The sequence below is a fragment of the Heterocephalus glaber genome, unplaced genomic scaffold, assembly GCF_053883595.1.
Source record: "Heterocephalus glaber isolate CG9 unplaced genomic scaffold, H.glaber_assembly_v1.0 deba00001543, whole genome shotgun sequence".
NCBI lineage: Eukaryota > Metazoa > Chordata > Mammalia > Rodentia > Bathyergidae > Heterocephalus > Heterocephalus glaber.
Window position 1 is genome coordinate 5,331,653 of NW_028258336.1, and position 19,148 is coordinate 5,350,800.

Genomic DNA, 19,148 nt, shown 5'->3' on the forward strand with positions numbered 1-19,148 from the left:
CAAATTTAAAGAATTTAAGGAACCTTGCCTGGGAAGGAACAGCACACTCCTCCAGAAGTCAATCCCAATCTGACCTTCTAGTGCTAGGCTGCAACCCTGTGTCCACTGCCTCATATTCAGAACTCATCTTTGCACAACTGACAACTCTATTTAAATTACAACCTCAATAATCATCAAAAACCTTAATCTGCAAAAGCTTTACCCTCTTCTTTCCTCATTGTTGAACTACCTGCCCTCCTCAACTTCTTTAGCACTAATCTTACCTCTCCATTTAGTTCTTAGCCTCTTTTATCCTCATCTTCCTTTTAACCAGGGGTTCTCAGGAAGGAATAGAGATTGCAGGGAGGTGTCCTATCCAAATCAAATATGGAGGAACTGCATACCTACCTGTGTTTCCCAATCCCAAGATACCTGCCCCTTGCCAAGATTCTTCCATGTCTTTGTAGTATTCAACTATGTAAAAAAAAAGAAAGCCCTACAGGTGAGAAAATCACTAAAAACTATATTCTCTCTGTGTGACAGTTCTTCCATATCATGATTTTTAAACCTATATACCTAGTTTTATATATCTAGTTTTATGTTTTTGTAGGATGCAACTATGTAAAAGAAAAAGCCCCACAGGTGATTCTGTAAGTTATCACTGAAAATCACTAAAAACTATACTCCTTCTCTGTGATAATTCTTCCATATTGATGATTTTTAAACCTATATATCTAGTTTGTTTGTTTTTTTTGGTACCGGAGATGGAACTCGGGTCCTTGCGCTTGTGCAGCAGGCGGCGAAACCACTGAGCTAAATCCCCAGCCCCTATATCTAGTTTTATTCTAAAGATCTAGACATTAATTTCAACTTCCAGCTGCCAAATACACATCTCATATGAACCTCCTTCACAGTCTTTGTACTGGCTGTTCATTTAGTACAAATGTGTGCAAATTTATAGGTGGCCACTAGCCAGAGATAGATACTGAGTACCTGAACTGTAGCTAATTTGAACAGAAAAAGTACAGTTAGTATAAAACATGCACTTTACTTAGAAGACTTAGCAGCAAAATATAATGCAAAATAGATAATTTTTATTAGTCAATTTTATTAACTAAATGTTATAATGATTTTCAATATCCTACAAAAATATACAATTAATTTCACCTCTTTCTTTGTGGGCTTTATAGACATGGTTTACATTATATTTCTATTTGGAAAAAACCATTCCAGACCTCTTCACCCAGGTCTTTATCTAGTTGACACATTTCTCACCACTAAGATCTCAACTCAATGTCACCTCCTCAAAGATACGGTCTGAGAAGCATCTAAAGAGTGTATTTAAGTGCAGGACACTGAGACACAATCCAAGGGATACCAAGTCAATGTTTCTATCGTTACACTCAGTATACTGAACAAGTACACTAGGTGGTTCTGTTACATGTAGTCGGATAACTACAGGTTGAAAGACACCAATGTCTATTCTGTTATACTTTATACATAGAATGATGTCATGGCATAAAGAAACACTGAATTCATAATTTCTTAAGATGTAAAAATCACCTGTTATTGAACAAAAAAGAAAAATCAATAACTGAAATAACCAAAGATTTTGGGACTCCCTTATCAATTATGTCTATTTAAAATTGGGCCAACATAAAAAGACAAGTAAGGTGAAATTGCCAAATGTATGAAAGGAGTAATGTATATCAACTTGGAAGATCGAAAACTTAAATGACATCAAATTTAAGACTATCTCAGAACTATCCTACTTCTGAAATTCAGTTGTTTTTTATTTCGGCGGCGGGGGGGGTGTCTTTGTTTCTTATTTTTTGAAGAAGGGTTTTGTTACCCAGGGTGGTACTGAACTGAGGATTCAAGTGATTCTCTTGCCTTGGCCTCCTGAACAGCTGGAATTACAGGTATCCATCATCATGCCTGGCTCCTTGGGTTTTTACTTTTTTCTTTAGCTCCCTATACCCTCTGGAAGCTTAAACTAAAAAGGTGTTTATGCTTTTATGTTGTCTCTCTCTCTTTCTCTCTTTCTCTCTCTCTCTCCCTTCCTCCTTCCCTCTCTCTCTCTCCTCTTTTTCCTTCCCTCCTTCCTTCTCTTACTCTTTTTCTCTCCTCTTTCCCTCTCTATCTCTGTGGCAAAGGTTGCATTTTTAGAAGTGCTAGTACATTATGTCCCCATGAAAAAAAATCCCCTTTGTAGATCTTAAGAAATAGTATTTTCTTAATGTAAAAGAAATCTCATTATGATCTTGGACACAGTAACTTTAGAAGTAATCCACAACTGCTTTGCAAAAGTAGGCTTTGGAACCAGTGACTATTCACTTGCATAGAACATCATACATAATAACTCTATTAGGAATGAGCTATACAGATATTATTATGTAAAACTGATAGTATGTCAATGACCTCTGCCAACGGTGAATATTTCTGATATGTATTATGAATGTAGAAGAACGAAAATAAAAAGTACCCAAATCCAAGCAGGCCACTAATAAGATGTACTGACAACAATGCAATCACTGATCTGTGAAATAGTGTAGAGATGTAAATAACTGAGTTTGCAAAACAATAAACAAACACAAAATTTGTTTTTCAACCATTTAGGAATATATCAAGAAAAAATGTAACACTGTTAAGTGGAAATGAAGATAATATTTTACCGTTATGACTACATTCCTATGGGATTTACATGCCTTGCTCTGTTCAATAGATACTTCCGGCACATATATATATATATATATATATATATATATATATATATATATATATTCCCCCCCAACATATACATTATTTAATAAAAGCTAGCTTGTAATCTAGGATGCCTTTTTCTTTCAGTCTCTGTCAAGGATACCAGATACTTTATCTGGACAAATAGCAGATTGGATCAGGTTATTTGCAAACTGGTATTTCTATAATTCTAGCCTTGATAGCTGCAGTGATTAAAACAATATTTGGAAGCCCTAATTTATTAACCCTAAAACTGTTTAAATCATGAATTACATAGAACTCAATCTTCTTCAATAATTGTTGATATTATACATTTCTGGCTTTGAAAATTATAAAGTCAATCTTGACAGTTGCATACACTTTAGGGTTCATATTCACAAACATTCTTCTTGGAAAGTGACCAACATTTGTTGATTAAAACATATTTACTTTATGTGAAATACATTAATATGAAGCATAGTTTTAACCAAAACTTAATTAGTATTTGTCTAATTTTCCATACTTTTATTAAATGGATATATTCTTTCTGATGAGTCAAAATACAAATAATCAAGAGAAGATTCAGATCACAAGGTGACAGCAGGGAAAGGCAAACTGCTTTTGGCTTGGAAATCCTCTTTCTTCAAAGGCAAAAGGAACAGGTATATAGAAAGATTTTTGTGGATATAAAGATATATGGTTTCACTAGGTTACTTTAAAAGATTACTAGCTTCTAAAATATTGCTAGTCTATATACAAAAAAAAGGTATCTCCTAATAGATAAATCACTGACTGGGCAGCCATGAGACTTGGGTTTATTTACTAATTTATCCCACCATCTTTCCCAAAGGAAGATTTAAACCTCCTACTGTTTTTATTCTTTGCTCTATCTTTCCTCAATGGTCTTTACCTTTAAATAGTCCATCTGTTATCCAAGACTCTGTTTAGAACTTATGTCATTGAGCCACCATTAAATATCACACTAATGTGTATGCATTTCTTCCTTTACTTAGGAACTCTCAGAAAAAGAGCACAAAAAGTATTTCATGTCTTTATCACCCCCTGCAATATAACAGGATGCCTTGTACTATGCATATTGTTGAACAGAATTGGAGGCAAGAAGATCTACTGTTCTTTGAACACTGAAAGGAATCTCAACTATATCAGGTATAAATCAGTCTTCATTTCACTTAAATTCACCTATAAACAAAAACCATGGGGAAAAAGTCCAGTTCATAAAATAAATTATGATTTGCATCATTATATGATTCTTATTGAATCAAAAGGATTGCCCTAGTATGTAATGTGCTTTTATAAGGTTCCGCCCCCTCCCTAGTAAACCTGTAACTTACACATAATTACTTAAAATTAGAGAGGAAACATGGAGTTAGCAACACTTTTGAAATGGATTACTAGATTTAGTTTTAAATAAAATTATCTGAAATAAAGTAGGAATATAGTTATGAAAGTGATTTTTTACCAGACAAACTCTACTAAAATGGAAAACATTTTTAGGGCAATATACGCATAATATAAGGATCTAACTATACAGTTTTGCTACTAACATGCTAGCTGATAAGATTTTCAGATTAAATGTGGAATCCAAAAGTCAAGGATGGCTCCGAATTCTTTGTTATGGGCAACTTTAGGAATGGAATTTCCGGCAGATGCACTACCAAGGTCACGAGGTGCACAGAACACGCCAAATCAGCCCATGCCCCAGCAACAATCCACTGGACAATCCCCCCCCCCCACTCCTCTTTATAGCCACCTGGTTCCACACTACAAAGACACAGAGGACACCGGACCACGAGACCATGGTACTGAGTCCCGCCACTCCCGGACCAGAGGTAGGGGCTTCTGAGCCACTGTCCCACTGCTCCTGGTCCAGAGGAAGGGGCTTCCCGGCCACCATGCCTTCCGCTGCTCTCAGCCCACAGGAAAGGGCTTTTGGGTCACCATCCCTACCACTGCTCCCAGCCCCTGTCCCACCTCTCCCAGCTCAGAGGAGGTAATTTGTGCATGCGCTAACAGCGCCCAGCCCAATTCAAAATGAGAAAACACTTAAATAAGTCTCCAAACCAGACTTCCAGATCACCTACAGAAACCCCAAAGGGAAATGAGATGAAACACTCTGATAGTCAACCACCTAGACCCACTGAACTGGAAAGAAAAGGGGATCTGGAAAAAATGAAATCAGAAAGAATTTCTCAGATAACAGGAGAAATTGTGCCTCTAGTGCAAGACATGATTAATAAATCTAGAGAGGAGATCAGGAACATGATGGAATCCCAACACAGGAAACAAATGGAATCCATAAAACAGATGCAAATAGATTTCCAGGACATGAAAAACTCCACTGAAAGTCTACACAGTAGAATGAGCCAATGTGAGGGCAGAATTTCAGATATAGAAGATAAGATTGCAATTAATGACCAGGAAAAGAAAAACTGCTTCAAAATTGTAAGGGAACATGAGAAGTCAATCCAGCACCTGCTAGATAATGCAAAGAAGAATAACATAAGACTGACTGGAGTCAATGAATGGAGAGAGTCACTCTCAGGAGAGAGTGCAGATGACATAAAAAAAACTCTTCACAGAAATAATGGCAGAAAACTTCCCAAGCAGGGGAAAAGAACTCAATATACAGATAAGTGGAGCATATAGGACTCCAAATAGCCTTGATCAAAAAAAATGTGCACATAGGCATGTAATTGTTAAGATTCCAGAAACTCAACAGAAGAACAAAGTTCTACAAGCAGTTAGAGAAAAGAAACAAATCACATACAAAGAAAAGCCCATCAGAATCACAGCAGACTTCTCAACACAAACCATCAAGGCAAGAAGAGCTTGGAGTGACATATTCCAAGCCCTAAAAGAAAACAGTCTCCAACCCAGATTGATGTACCTGGCAAAATTATTTTTCAAAATTGATGGAGAAATAAGATACTTTCATGACAAAGAGCACCTTAGGAACTTCATGAATACCAAACCAGCACTCCAAAGAATTTTACACAATATCCTAGGAACAGACATTGAGGATCACAACCCCAGGATGCAAAGCAGAATGAACCCATCTGGCATGACAAGAAATTAAATGTAAAGGACGAGAACCAAACAAAAAGAAAAAGTCATGGCAGTGACAAGTCAATATGTTTCAGTTATAACCATCAATGTTAATGGTCTCAATTCACCAATCAAAAGAAATAGACTGGCAGAATGGGTCAAGAAGCAAAATCCAACAATAAGCTGCATACAAGAAACACACTTAATTCAAAAGGAAACTCATAGACTGAAAGTTAAAGGATGGAAACAATACTCAATGCGACAGGAACCCGAAAAAAAGCAGGAGAAGCTATCCTCTTTGCAGATCAAGTAGATTTCAAACCAACACTGATTAAGAGAGATGAAGAAGGACACTACATCCTGGTAAAGGGAAGAATCCAAGAGGAACAGATGACAATCATAAATATCTATGCGCCAAACACTAGTGCACCCAACTATATAAAACAAATACTAATGGACATGAAAAGTCATATATGCACTAATACAATTGTAGTGGGGGACCTCAACACCCCACTGTCACAAATAGATAGATCAACTAGACTAAAAATAAGTAATGAAATACTAGAATTCAATCAAACTCTTGAACAAATGAACTTAACAGATGTTTACAGAGTGTTCCACCCCACAAAATCAGAATACAAATTCTTCTCAGCTGCACATGATTCATTCTCCAAAACAGACCACATACTCACACATAGAACATGTTTAAATAAGTGCAAAGGAATTGAAGTTATCCCCTGTATATTATCAGACCATAGTGTGATGAAATTGGAGATCCATAGCAAAACAAACTGGAAAAATTTCATAAACATGTGGAAATTGAACAACACACTTCTGAATAACCAATGGGACACAGAGGAAATTAAAGAAGAAATCAGACAGTTCCTTCAATTAAATGACAATGACAATACAACATATCAGAATCTATGGGACACAGTGAAAGCAGTCTTATGAGGGAAATTCATAGCAGTGAATACACATATTAGGAAAACAGAACAAGCCCAATTAAACAACCTGATGCTGAACCTCAAGCTTCTAGAAAAAGAAGAGTAGAACAATCCCAAAGCTCATACAAGGGAGGAAATTATAAAGATCAGAGAAGAAATCAATGTAATGGAGACTAAGAGAATGATACAAAAAAAATCAATGAAGCCAAGAGCTGGTTCTTTGAAAGAATCAACAAAATTGACAAAACCTTAGCCAACCTTGTCAGAAAAAGGAAAAAGGCCCAAATCCATGCAATTAGGAATGAAAAGGGTGAAATTAGAACAGATGCAGCAGAAATCCAGAGGATCATCAATACCTACTTCCTGAACCTATACACCAATAAGATGGACAACACAGAAGAAATGGACAGATTCCTAGATACGTATGAATTACCAAAGTTGAATGAAGAAGACCTAAAAATTCTAACAACCCAATATCAAACAATGACATTGAAAATGTAATTAAAAACTTAACAACTAAGAAAAGCCTGGGTCCTGATGGCTTTCTACAAAATATTTGGAGAGGAACTATTGCCACTACTGTTTAAACTCTTCAATGAAATGGAAAGGGAAGCAATACTCCCAAATTCATTCCTGGAAGCAAGCATCACCTTGATCCCCAAAGCAGAGAAAGACCCAACCAAAAAGGAGAACTATAGGCCAATCTCACTAATGAACATAGATGCAAAAATCCTTAATAAGATACTGGCAACTAGAATGCAGAAGATCATCAAGAAGATCATACACCCTGATCAAGTGGGATTCATTCGAGGGATGCAGGGATGGTTTGATATACGTAAATCAATGTAATACACTATATCAATAGAGCCAAGAACAAAAACCATATGATTATCTCCATAGACACAGAAAAAGCACTTGACAAAATCCAACATGCATTCATGATAAAAACCCTACAAAAAATTGGAATAAATGGTCTCTCCCTCAATCTGATAAAAGCCATCTATGAAAAGCCAACAGCCAATATCATACTAAATGGTCAAAAACTAAAATCCTTCACACTCAAATCAGGAACAAGACAAGGATGTCCACTATCACCACTCTTTTTCAATATATTTCTGAAAACATTGCCCACGGCAATTAGACAAAAGAAAGAAATAAAAGGAATAAAGATAGGAAATGAAGAAGTCAAATTGTTATTATTTGCAGATGACATGATACTCTATATAGAAGACCCCAAGAACTCCACCAAACGTCTCCTAGACTTAATAACCAAATTCAGTCAAGTAGCTTGTTACAAGGTCAACACACAAAAATCAATAGCTTTCCTCTACACCAATGACAGACTCACTGAGAGAGAAATAGGGCAAATAATTCCTTTCACAATAGCATCAAAAAACTGAAATATCCAGGAATCATCCTAACGAAAGAAATCAAAGACCTCTTCTCTGAACACAATAACACTCTGAAAAGAGATTGAAGATGATACCAGAAAATAGAAAGACATCCCCCGCTCCTGGGTAGGAAGGATCAATATAGTGAAAATGGTCATACTTCCAAAACTGCTATATAGATTCAATGCAATCCCAATTGAAATCCCAGTAGCATACTTCTCGGACCTCAAGAAAACAATCCAAAAATTCATTTGGAACAAGAAAAGACCTGGAATAGTAAAAGCAATCCTAGGCAACAGAGACATGGCAGGGGGTATCACAATCCCCAACTTGAAACTATACTACAAAGCTACTGTGATAAAAATAGCATGGTGTTGGCAAAGAAGTAGACCTGAGGACCAGTGGAACAGATTACAAGATGTCGAAACAACTCCAGACACACTCAATCATCTTATCTTTGATAAAGGAGCCAAACACCCTCACTGGAGGAAAGATAACCTCTTTAATAAATGGTGCTGGAAAAATTTGGTTTCAACTTGCCAAAGATTAAAACTAGTCCTATATCTCTCACCATGTACTAAACTAAAAGCAAAATGGATTAAAGATCTAAATACTAAAATAGAAACACTGAACTGGCTGGAACAGAGGTTAGGTAGAACCCTTGAAGACATTGGTATAGGAAAAGAGATTTTATGAACAAAACCTCAGTTGCCTGTGAACTAGCACAAACAATCAACAAGTGGGATCTCTTCTTATTAAAAAGCTTCTGCACAGCAGAAGAAACCACCAGCAGTGTGAAGAGACAACCCACAATGTGGGAAAAAATCTTCAACTGCTGTTCCTCAGACAAAGGCCTACTCTCTCAAATATATAAAGAACTTAAAAAAAATCAGACCTCCCAAATATAAAGACCCAACCGAAAAATGGGCATCTGAAATAAACAGACATTTATCAGATAAAGAAGTAGAAACAGCAAATAAACATATGAAAAAATGTTCAACATCACCGGCATTTGGAGATGCAAATGAAAACAACACTGAGATTCCACCTTACTCCAGAAAGAATGGCTGCTATCATGAAATCAACCAATAACAAATGCTGGCAGGACTGTGGGGAAAGAGGAACCCTCCTCCATTGCTGGCTGGAGTGTAAACTGCTGTAACCACTATTGAAATCAATGTGGAGATACCTCAAAGAACTAGGACTGCAAGTCCCATTTGACCCAGCTATTCTCCTGCTGGGTATCTTCCAAAGAATTAAAAGAATCATACCACAGTGATATATGTGTACACATGTTCATAGCAGCACAATTTGTAACAGCTAAAACTTGGAAGCAGTCCAAATGCCCATCAACTGGAGACTGGATAAAGAAAATGTGGGTTTTTTAAAATAAAATAGAGTACTACTCAGCCATCAAAAATGAGAAATTAGAGACATTTATAGCTAAATGGATGCACATTGAGGCAATACTCTTAAGTGAAATAAATAGGACACGTGTAAATACTGAATAGCTTCTCTAGTGTGAGAAACTGAAAGTGTAAATAAGGACTAAAAGGTCTAATCGATAATGTGAAATAGGAAGAAAGGGGGCAAAAGAAAGAAGAAGGGGCAAAAGAAGGGAATGGAATTAATTTGAGAAAAAGAAAAAATGGAAACAAAGTCTTTGCAAATAGGGAGAGGTGAAGGGGTTGAGGGGAGGGCAGGGAAGGGGGAAAAATAAGGACCAAGGGAGATTATGTAAATGTCCAAATTTCCAATGATGAATGTCACTATATTGTATACCTAAAATGTACCAAGGATTAAAATGAATAATTGATAATGCAAAATAGGAAGAAAAAGTCCAAAGGGGTAGGGGAAGTGGGTAGTCTAGGGGAAAGGAAAGAAGGGAAAGGAAAAATTATGAGAAATGGGAAAAAAAAGGAAACAAAGTCTTTGTAAATAGGGAAGGGTCGAAGGGGTGAAGGGAGGGCTGGGAATGGGGAAAAAATAATAATAAATTTTTTTTTTAAAACATTATGGTGTGTTCTTTCCACCTGATTCACCAGATCTGGCACCATGAAACTTCTGGCTCTTCCCCAAATTCAAAATGATCATGCTTTGAACCAATTCAGGGTATCAAGGCAGCCAAGACAGCACAACTAAAGACACACATGATAAAGGACTTCCAGAACAACAGTGGCTCCTCAAGTTATGACTGGCCTGACATATGAACAGTTTGGGTTAATTAGGTTAATGTAAGATTCATCTGCCTCTTGTCATCTATAGCACGTACCCAGGTGAACATCCAGAACTCAGCTATATTGCCTTAGTTACAACCAGCTATCAGGAACCAATGGAGTTTGTAATTCAAGGGTCCAGCATACTTCAGACAGTGGCAAGAATGATAGTATAAGTGTGTTCAAAGAGAGGAAGAATATTCTGACAGGAATAGTAATGTGTCTTTTACTTTAATAAATTCATTTAAATTTAAACATTTATTTTTCATTTATTTTTATTTTTCAGTCATACATAGTATATTCTAATAAGCTGAAGAATGTAAAGGAAATGCATAAATTTCTAGGGACATATAACCTACCGAAATTGAACCAAGACAATATAAAAACTCTAAATAGATCAATAAGAAGCACTGAATTTAAAGAAGTAATGAAAAGACTCCCAACAAAGAAAAGGTTAGGACTAGACGGGTTTGCAACTGAATTTTTCCAGACCTCTGAAGAACACAAATGCTCCTCAAATAAATTCATAAAATAGAAAGGAAAGGAATCTGTCTTAGTTATTTTCTCATCATTGAAACAATACCCAACACCTGTAGCTCAAAGGAGGAAAGGTTTATTTTTGCTCACATTTTGCAGAGGTTTCAGTCCATAAAGTTGTCTAGCTTCAAGGCAGGACTGCATGTCAGTGGGGCACAGTAGAGGAGAAACAGCTCACACCATGCCCAACAGGAAGCAGAGAGACAGAAAGAGACAGAGAGAGAGAGAGAGAGAGATATCAAGGGAAGGAGGAAGATATACCCTTCCATGTCATGCCCCCAGTGACCCACTTCCTTCCACAAGGCTGTACCACCCAATATCACGTTTAGCTATACACTTAATAATGGACTAATCAATTAATGAGTATCACACCCTATAATCCAATCATCTCCAAGCCCCACTGATGAGCTTTGGGGGATATCTAGATATAAAGTATAACATTCCTCGTCTAGTCCCAAAAAGACTCATGTGCATCCCTTTATGCCATTTAGCCCATCTCTAATGTCCTCACAGTTTCAGCACTGCTGAAAAGTCCAAGTCCAAAGTCTCCCTAGATATTTAAGGAAAACTCATAGCTGTGAGCCTCTGTAAGATTCAAAAAGAAAGTTAAACACTGTTGATGTACAAAGGCACAGAACAAATATTCCCATTCCAAAAGGGATAATTATGGGGATAGAAAGGAATGAAACAAATCAAAGCAAGACTGAAATCGAGCAGGGAAAACATGAAATCCTCTAGTTCCATGTCAGCACCTTGAGCAATCCGTGGCAAGATGTGAACTCCAAAGGGCTGGGTAACCCTGCTCATCCAACATTGCCAGTGGTGGTTACAGCTCTATGAGCTTCTTTTTTGGATTAGCTTTGTTCACTCCTTGCAGCTTTCCTCAGATGCTCCACATTCCTGGCTTTTCCAACATCCTAGAGTCTCTACTGCACTTTCAGCTTCACCCTCACACCTCCACACACTGCCCTCTCCAGGAGCACTAACTGGCCTCCCAGGCCTTCTCCTGAAATCTGGGTGGAAGTCTCCCAGACCTCACAACTCTTGCATCCTGCATATGTGTAGACCCAACACCATGTGGAGGGCACCAAAGTCTATAGCCAGCTAGAGTAATAGCTGAGCTCTTTTGCATTTGTGTGGGGGTTGCAGAGGTCTCTGAGTGTCTGGATGGCTGAGAATAGTGAACTGAATCCCAGGAAGTAAATTCTCATTCCCTAGGCTGCCACCATTATGGACCACAGTGGCCTGGGGTTCTCTACCCAAAGAAATATCTTTTGCCTTTGCAATTTTGACCCTACAAAGAGTAGAGCCTTCCTGATTCCTCATTAAGCCATTTTTCCTATTGTCCTGTTCCAAAGTATTCAGCTTTTTAAAAATGCTAATCTATTAGCAATCAAGCTCTCCTCTGCTCCATCTTTGCAGGCCCCAAATTTACTAGACCATCCTTTCAGACCAAACTCAAAACTTTTAAAATTATTATGTTGGGCCATTTGCTCTTGATGTTCAATGCAGAATTGGCTAAAAGCCCCTGGCAGTAACCAAGCCACAGCCTGAATGTTTAGCTTTGAAATTTTCTCCAGCAGATTACTTAGTCTGTTGCCCTTAATCTCAGTTTCTCACAAAGTCTCTGAACATGATCAAAATGCAGAAAAATTGTCCACAAACTGTAACACACATGGCCTGAAGTTCAACTGCCAATGGAGTTCTTGTTCCCAATTGAAACCTCCCGAGCCTGGTCTTTTCCATCTGCTTTTTTTTTTTTTTTTTTTTATCAGCATTTTAGTCTTCTGAGCTCTAACCAGAATATCCCACCAAGCTCACCTTACAGTATTCTAGGGATGCTTCTCCAGCCAGCGTCTCCAGACCATTCTAAATTCCTCCTACAACCCGTTTCCAAAGGTTTCTGAACCATGAGGTCAGGTAATGTCACAATGACCCCATTGCTCTGACACCAAAATCTGTCTTATTTTCTCCTTGCTGAGACACAAGACCCAGTACCCACAACTCTAAGGAGGAAAGATTTATTGTGGCTTACAGTTTGTATAGGTTTTAGTCCTTAGTCAGCTGACTCCATGGTAGGGTAGCATGGAAGAATGGTACAGGAGAGGAGAAAGTGCTCATGATGTGGCAATAGGAAGCAGAGAGCAATCCAGGGGGGAGGGTGGGAGATATACCCTTCTGAGCCATGCTCCCAGTGACCCATGTCTTCCCAACATCACATTTACCAATAAATGCATCAATGGACTAATCCAATGATAAGTACCATGCCACAATAATCTAATCACTGCCTAATAGCTGCATTTATGAGTGCATGAGGTTTGGGGTGACATCTTGTTATAAACCATAACAGAATGCTTCCTAACTCATTCTAAAAAATCAACATCATCCTGATACCCAAGCCAGACAAGGAACATAGATTCAAAATTATTAATAAAATATTCACAAATCAAATTTAACAATATATTAATAAGATCCTATGGTGTGATCAAGTTAATTTCATTCCAGAGATACAAAGATGGTTGAACATATGCACATCAATAAATATAATACACTGCACAAATACAATCAAGAATACAAATCAAACAATCATTGTAATTGAGGCAGGAAGTCCTCAACAAAATATCCCTTCATGATAAAAGCATTGAAGAAATTAGATATGGAAGGATCCTACCTCAATGTGCACAATGAACATCATTCTGATAGGGGGAAAAAGTATTTCCTCTAAAATCAGAAACAAGGGATGACTGCTCTCATCACTTCTATTCACTCTACTACTTGAAATTTTAGCTACAGCAATTAGGCAAGAGAAAGAAATAAATACAAATTGACAAGATAAAGGAAATGGATACAAAGAAATTAGAGGGAAGTCAAATTATTCTTATTTACTGTCAGTATGATTTTATACCTAGAAGACCCTAAGGACTCCATGGAAGAACTATCAGAATTGATAAATTCAGGAAAGTAGCAGGACATAAAATTAATTAAAAAGTCAATGCCCCAATGCCCTTTCTATGAACTAGATCAGGAAAGCAAATTCCATTCACAATGATATAGGGCAAATGATACAGGGATGATATATGGACCACCAAATAATATAAGGGAAATATTATATAATTCCCAACATGCTAGATGTCCAATATGCCTAGTTTGTGTTCTCTAACATTGAAAAATGAGTTCTAGGAACAACAGAGGTTAAGAGTAGGAAATATTTATTAAGAGAAAAATAGCTTCTACCCAAGAGAGACAGAAAGGGGCCCAGAAAGTGGGTTACCCATGGACTCTGCTTTTCAAGAGAGTTTTATACAACAAAACCACAAGGTGAGGTAGGTATAAGGTGAGACAAAACTATAGTTAACTAATAAGATTACAAGTATAGTCTCTTAGGTAATAGTGATTCAATGGAAAATCACAAGGTGGGTATGACATGGGACAAAACTATGGTCAACCAATAAGATTATAAGTATACTTGCTTAGATAGTATTGATTAAATGGGGATCAAATAGGGAAGCAAGTCACATAGCAAGTGTGTATAGAACAAATAAGGACCTTTTTTTGGAAGAGATGGGTCAGGGACCTTTCCTGAAAGGGATGGGTTAAGGTCTTGGTCCCCCACCCAGGTGATTGATGCCTATTGGGAATAGTAATCACTGCTATTCATCCTTAGGGAAAGTATGTGGATATAATAAATTCTTTTTTACTTGAAGCCTGGCCTTCAAGGAATGTGTCTCCAGCCACAGTTATCTTCTGTACTGACTTCTATGAGGCTCTGGAAAAATATCAAATCAGAAATAGTTTCCCAGATAACTACACTGATGATGATCACAAAGAAAGACATGCTTAGTAACTCTACAGCAGATAAAGATAAAAACAATAGAGGAGCTCAGGAAAATGATGGAAACTATGAACTCCCAACATAGGAAACAAATGGAATCCATGAAATAGATTCAAACAGATTCCCATGAGATTAAAAACTCCATTAAGAGTATATGCAGCAGAATGAGCCAATGTGAGGACCGAATATCAGATACAGGAGACAAGATCGTGGTTAGTGCTTATGAAAAGGAAGATTTCTTGGGCCTGGGATTTAGCTCAGTGGCATGACACCTGCCTTGCAAGTCCAAGGTCCTGAGTTTGATCCCTAGTACCAAAAAAAAAAAAGAGATTTCTTAAAAATAGCAAAGGACCATGAAAAAGTCAATCCAACAGCTGCTAGATGATTCAAAGAACAACACAAGATTAATCAGAGTCAATGAAAAGGCACAAGATAGCCCAAATGACATTAAAAAAAAAAAATCTGTTCACAGAAGTAATGGCAGGAAACATCCCAAGGAAGGAAAACTAATTTGACATACATATAAGTGAGGCATAGGGAACTCCAATTAGCCATGATAAAAAAAAATCTACACCAAGGCACATAATAGTCAATATTCTAGAAATCTAACATATAAACAGAACATTAAAGGTGTTAAAGAAACAAATCACCTACAAAAGAAAGCCCATCAAAGTCACAGCAGATTTTGCAACACAAACCCTCAAGGCAAGGAAAGCTGGAAGTATTTCAAGGCCCAAAAGAAAACACCCTCATCCCAGATTGCTGTCCCCAACAAAACTATCTTTCAAAATTGAAAAATAAAATATTTTCATGACAATGAACATCTGAAGAAATTCATAACCAGTTGCACATAGGAATAGTATGTGGTCCAAAATAGACCACATACTAGCTGACAGAACATACTTAAGTAAATCCAAAGGAACTTAAAGTATCCCATGCATATTATTGGACCATAGTACAATGAAATTGGAAATCAATGGGAAAATAAACCACAAGAATTTCATAAACATGTGAAAATTAAATAGCACCCTCCTGAACAACCAGTGGGTCACAAATGAAATTAAGGAAGAAATTGGGAAATTAAAGAAGAATTGGGGCAATTTCTACAATTAAAAGATAATGCCAATACAACATACCAGAATGTATGGGATGCAATGAAAACAGTCCTAAAAGGGAAATTTATAGTAGTGAATTCCTGTATCAGAAAAACAGACAAGGTCAAATAAACAACCTAATGTTGAACCTCCAGCTTCTAGAAAAAGAAAAGCAAGCCAAGCCCAAAGAAAATACAAGAGAGTAAATTATAAAGATCAGACCAGAAATTAATGCAATGGAGACCAAGAAAACAATAGAAAGTATCAAAAAGTTGGTTATTTGAAAGATTAAATAAAATTGACAAAGGAAAGAAAAGACTCAAATCCATTTAATTCGGAATGAAAAGTGTGAAATTACAACAGATTCTTCGGAAATCCTGAAGATCATCAACACCTACTTTGATTCCTAGATAGATAGGAATTACCAAGCTAAATCAAGAAGATATACCAATTCTAAATAAACCAATATCAAAATGAAGATGTAATTTCAAAATGAAGATGTAATTTGTTGGTAGCTTTTTAGCTACCAACAAAGAAAAATCCAGGCCCTGATGTATTATTCACTGCTGAATTCTACAAGAAATTTAGAGAAAAACATATGTGGATACTTCTCAAACTCTTTAATGAAGTTGAAAAGGAAACAATACTCCCAAATTTATTCCTTGAAGCATGCATTACAATAATACCCAAATCAGAAAATGATCCAACCAAAAAAGAGAACCAAAAATCCTCAATAAAATGCTGGCAAACAGAATGCAGCAATTCATCAAGAAGGTTTACACCATGATTAAGTAGGATTCATTCCAGGAATGCATGGATGGTTCAAAATACGCAAATCAATCATGCAATACATCATACTAACAGAGCCAAGGGCAAAAAACGTATGACTGTCTTAACAGATGCAGAAAAAGCATTTGACAAAGTCCAACACCCTTTCGTGATTAAAAACTCTACAGAAAATTGGAACAGACGGTCTTTATCTCAATCAGAAAAAAGCCAACTATGACAAACTAACAGTTAACATCGTAGTAAATGGAAAAAAATGAAGATTTCACTCTAAAATCAGGAACAAAACAAGGGTGTCCACTGTCACCACACTTATTCAATACAGTTCTGGAAATATTAGCCAGAGCAATTAGACAAGAGAAAGAAATAAAAGGAATCAGGATAGGAAAGAAAGAAATTAAATTACAATTATTTTTGGCTTTTGAGGCAGGGTCTCCCTTTGTAGTTCAGGCTGGCCCTGAACTCACTATGTAGCCCAGGCTGGCCTCAAACTCTCAGCAATCTTCCTGCCTCAGCCTCCCGAGTGCTGGGATTACAGGCATGCACCACCATGTCTGGCTAAATTACCATTGTTTTTGGATGGCATGATACTCTACATAGGAGACACAAAAACTCCACCAAAAGACTTCTAGATTTAATAACCAAGTTTAGTAGCATGGCTGGATACAATGTCAACACTCAAAACTCAATAGCATTCCTATACACAAATAACAAATTCACTGAGAGAGAAATTAAGGAAACCACATCTTTCACAGTAACATTCAAAAAATGAAATACCTAGGAATCAATCCTTCCTAATCTAGGAAGGATGTAAAAGACCTTTACATGGAAAAGTACAGTATTCTGAAAAAAGATATTGAACAGAATATCAGAAAATGGAAAGATATCCCTTTTTCTTGGTTAAGAAAATCTACTATAGTGAAAATAGGCATACTTCCAAAATGGTTATACAGATACAATACAATCCCGATCAAAATACCAATAGCACACCTCACAGAATTAGAAAAACCAATCTTAAAATTCATGTGGAACTAGAAGAGACCTACAAAAGCAAATGTAAGGAACAAAGGCAAGGCACAACCCTTGACTTGAAACTGTACTACAAAGCTACTCAAGAATCTACAGAACAGAATAGAAGATGCAGAAACAACTCCAAACATATTAAGCCACCTTATCTTCAACAAAGGAGCAAAGAACCTTCACTGGAAGAAAGACAACCTCTTTAATAAATGGTGCTGGAAAAACTGGATTTCCACATGCCAAAGTTTAAAACTAGACCCATATCTTTCACCATGTACTAAACTCAAATCAAAATGGATCAAAGATCTAAATATTAAAACAGAAACACCAAATCTCCTAGAAGATAGAATAGCTAGAACTCTTGAAGATATTGGCACAGGCAAAGACTTTATGAACAAAACCTCAATTTCACAGGAAATATCACAAAGAATCAACAACTGGGATCTCATCTTATTAAAAAGCTTTTGCACAGCAAAAGAAATCACCAACAGTGAAGAGATGACACACGGTGTGGGAAAAAATTGTTGCCAACTGTTTCTCAGACAAAGGATTACTATCTAGAATATATAAAGAACTCAAAATAAATATACAAAAAAAATATACAAAAAACTGTTCAACATCACTGGTCATTCTAGAGATGTAAATTAAAACAATGCTGAGATTCCACCTCACTATGCCACAAAAAAGCATAAGCTTGAGACATTTCTAGCTAAACAGATGCATATTGAGACCATACTCTTCAATGAAATAAATTGGACACACATGTTTAAATACTGCATTGGTCTCTGGTGTAAGAAACTGAAAGTGGAATAAGGACCAAAATGTATAATAGGTATTGGGAAATGAGAAGAAAATGTTCAAATGATAAGAGATATAAGGGAGGGGGGAGAGGGAAAGGAAAGAAGGGACAAGAAAAAAAAGAATAGAATTAATAAATGGAAACAAAGCTTTTGTAAATAGGGAGGGGAAGAAAGCTTGGGGAAATTTGAAAAAAGAAGAAGCAAGATATATCATGTGCAGGTACAAATTTCCTATGATGAATGTTATCATTATGTATATCTAAAATGTATCAGTAAATGCTTTGCTTCAGAAATAAAAGAAAGACAACAAGGGCAAGAACTTTGGAGAAAAGACAGTCTCTTTAACAAATGTTTTGGGGAAACTAGGTATTTATATGTAAAAGATTTAAACTAGATCCCTATCTCTCACTCTGCACTAAAATAAATTCAAAATGGGTAAAAAAAAATTGTATATAAGACCTGAAACATTCAAACCACTAGAAGAAAACACAGGGAAATACTTAAAGCCACAGGCCTGGGCAAAGACTTCTTGAATAGGATTCCAATAGCACAGGAAATAATAGTAAAAATAATTAAATGGTACTACACCAAATTAATTAACAAATGGGACTATATCAAATCAAAAACTTTCTGCACCACAAGAGAAATAACCAACAGAGTGAAGAGACAGCCTACAGAGTAGGAGAAAATCTTTGCCAGCTGTCTATTTACAGACTATTAATATGTAAATTATATAAAGAACTAAAAAACACCAAAATA

General features: G+C 36.6%; 1 protein-coding gene across 10 annotated transcripts in view; it reads right to left on the reverse strand.

Moving 5' to 3' along the window:
• Rnf180 (ring finger protein 180) overlaps nucleotides 1-19,148 on the reverse strand; it is a 198,874-nt gene that overhangs the window by 156,805 nt on the left and 22,921 nt on the right. The window contains exon 1 of one of the 10 annotated variants that reach the window (XM_087189564.1): nucleotides 10,948-16,015. The exons of 8 other annotated variants lie outside the window; for them this stretch is intronic. In XM_087189564.1, the coding sequence (XP_087045690.1) occupies nucleotides 10,948-11,001 (54 nt within the window). In that variant the 5' untranslated portion in view covers nucleotides 11,002-16,015. Of the gene's footprint in view, nucleotides 1-387; nucleotides 477-10,947; nucleotides 16,016-19,148 lie in introns of those variants that run through there. One more of the 10 variants, XM_087189568.1, reaches the window with a different exon arrangement.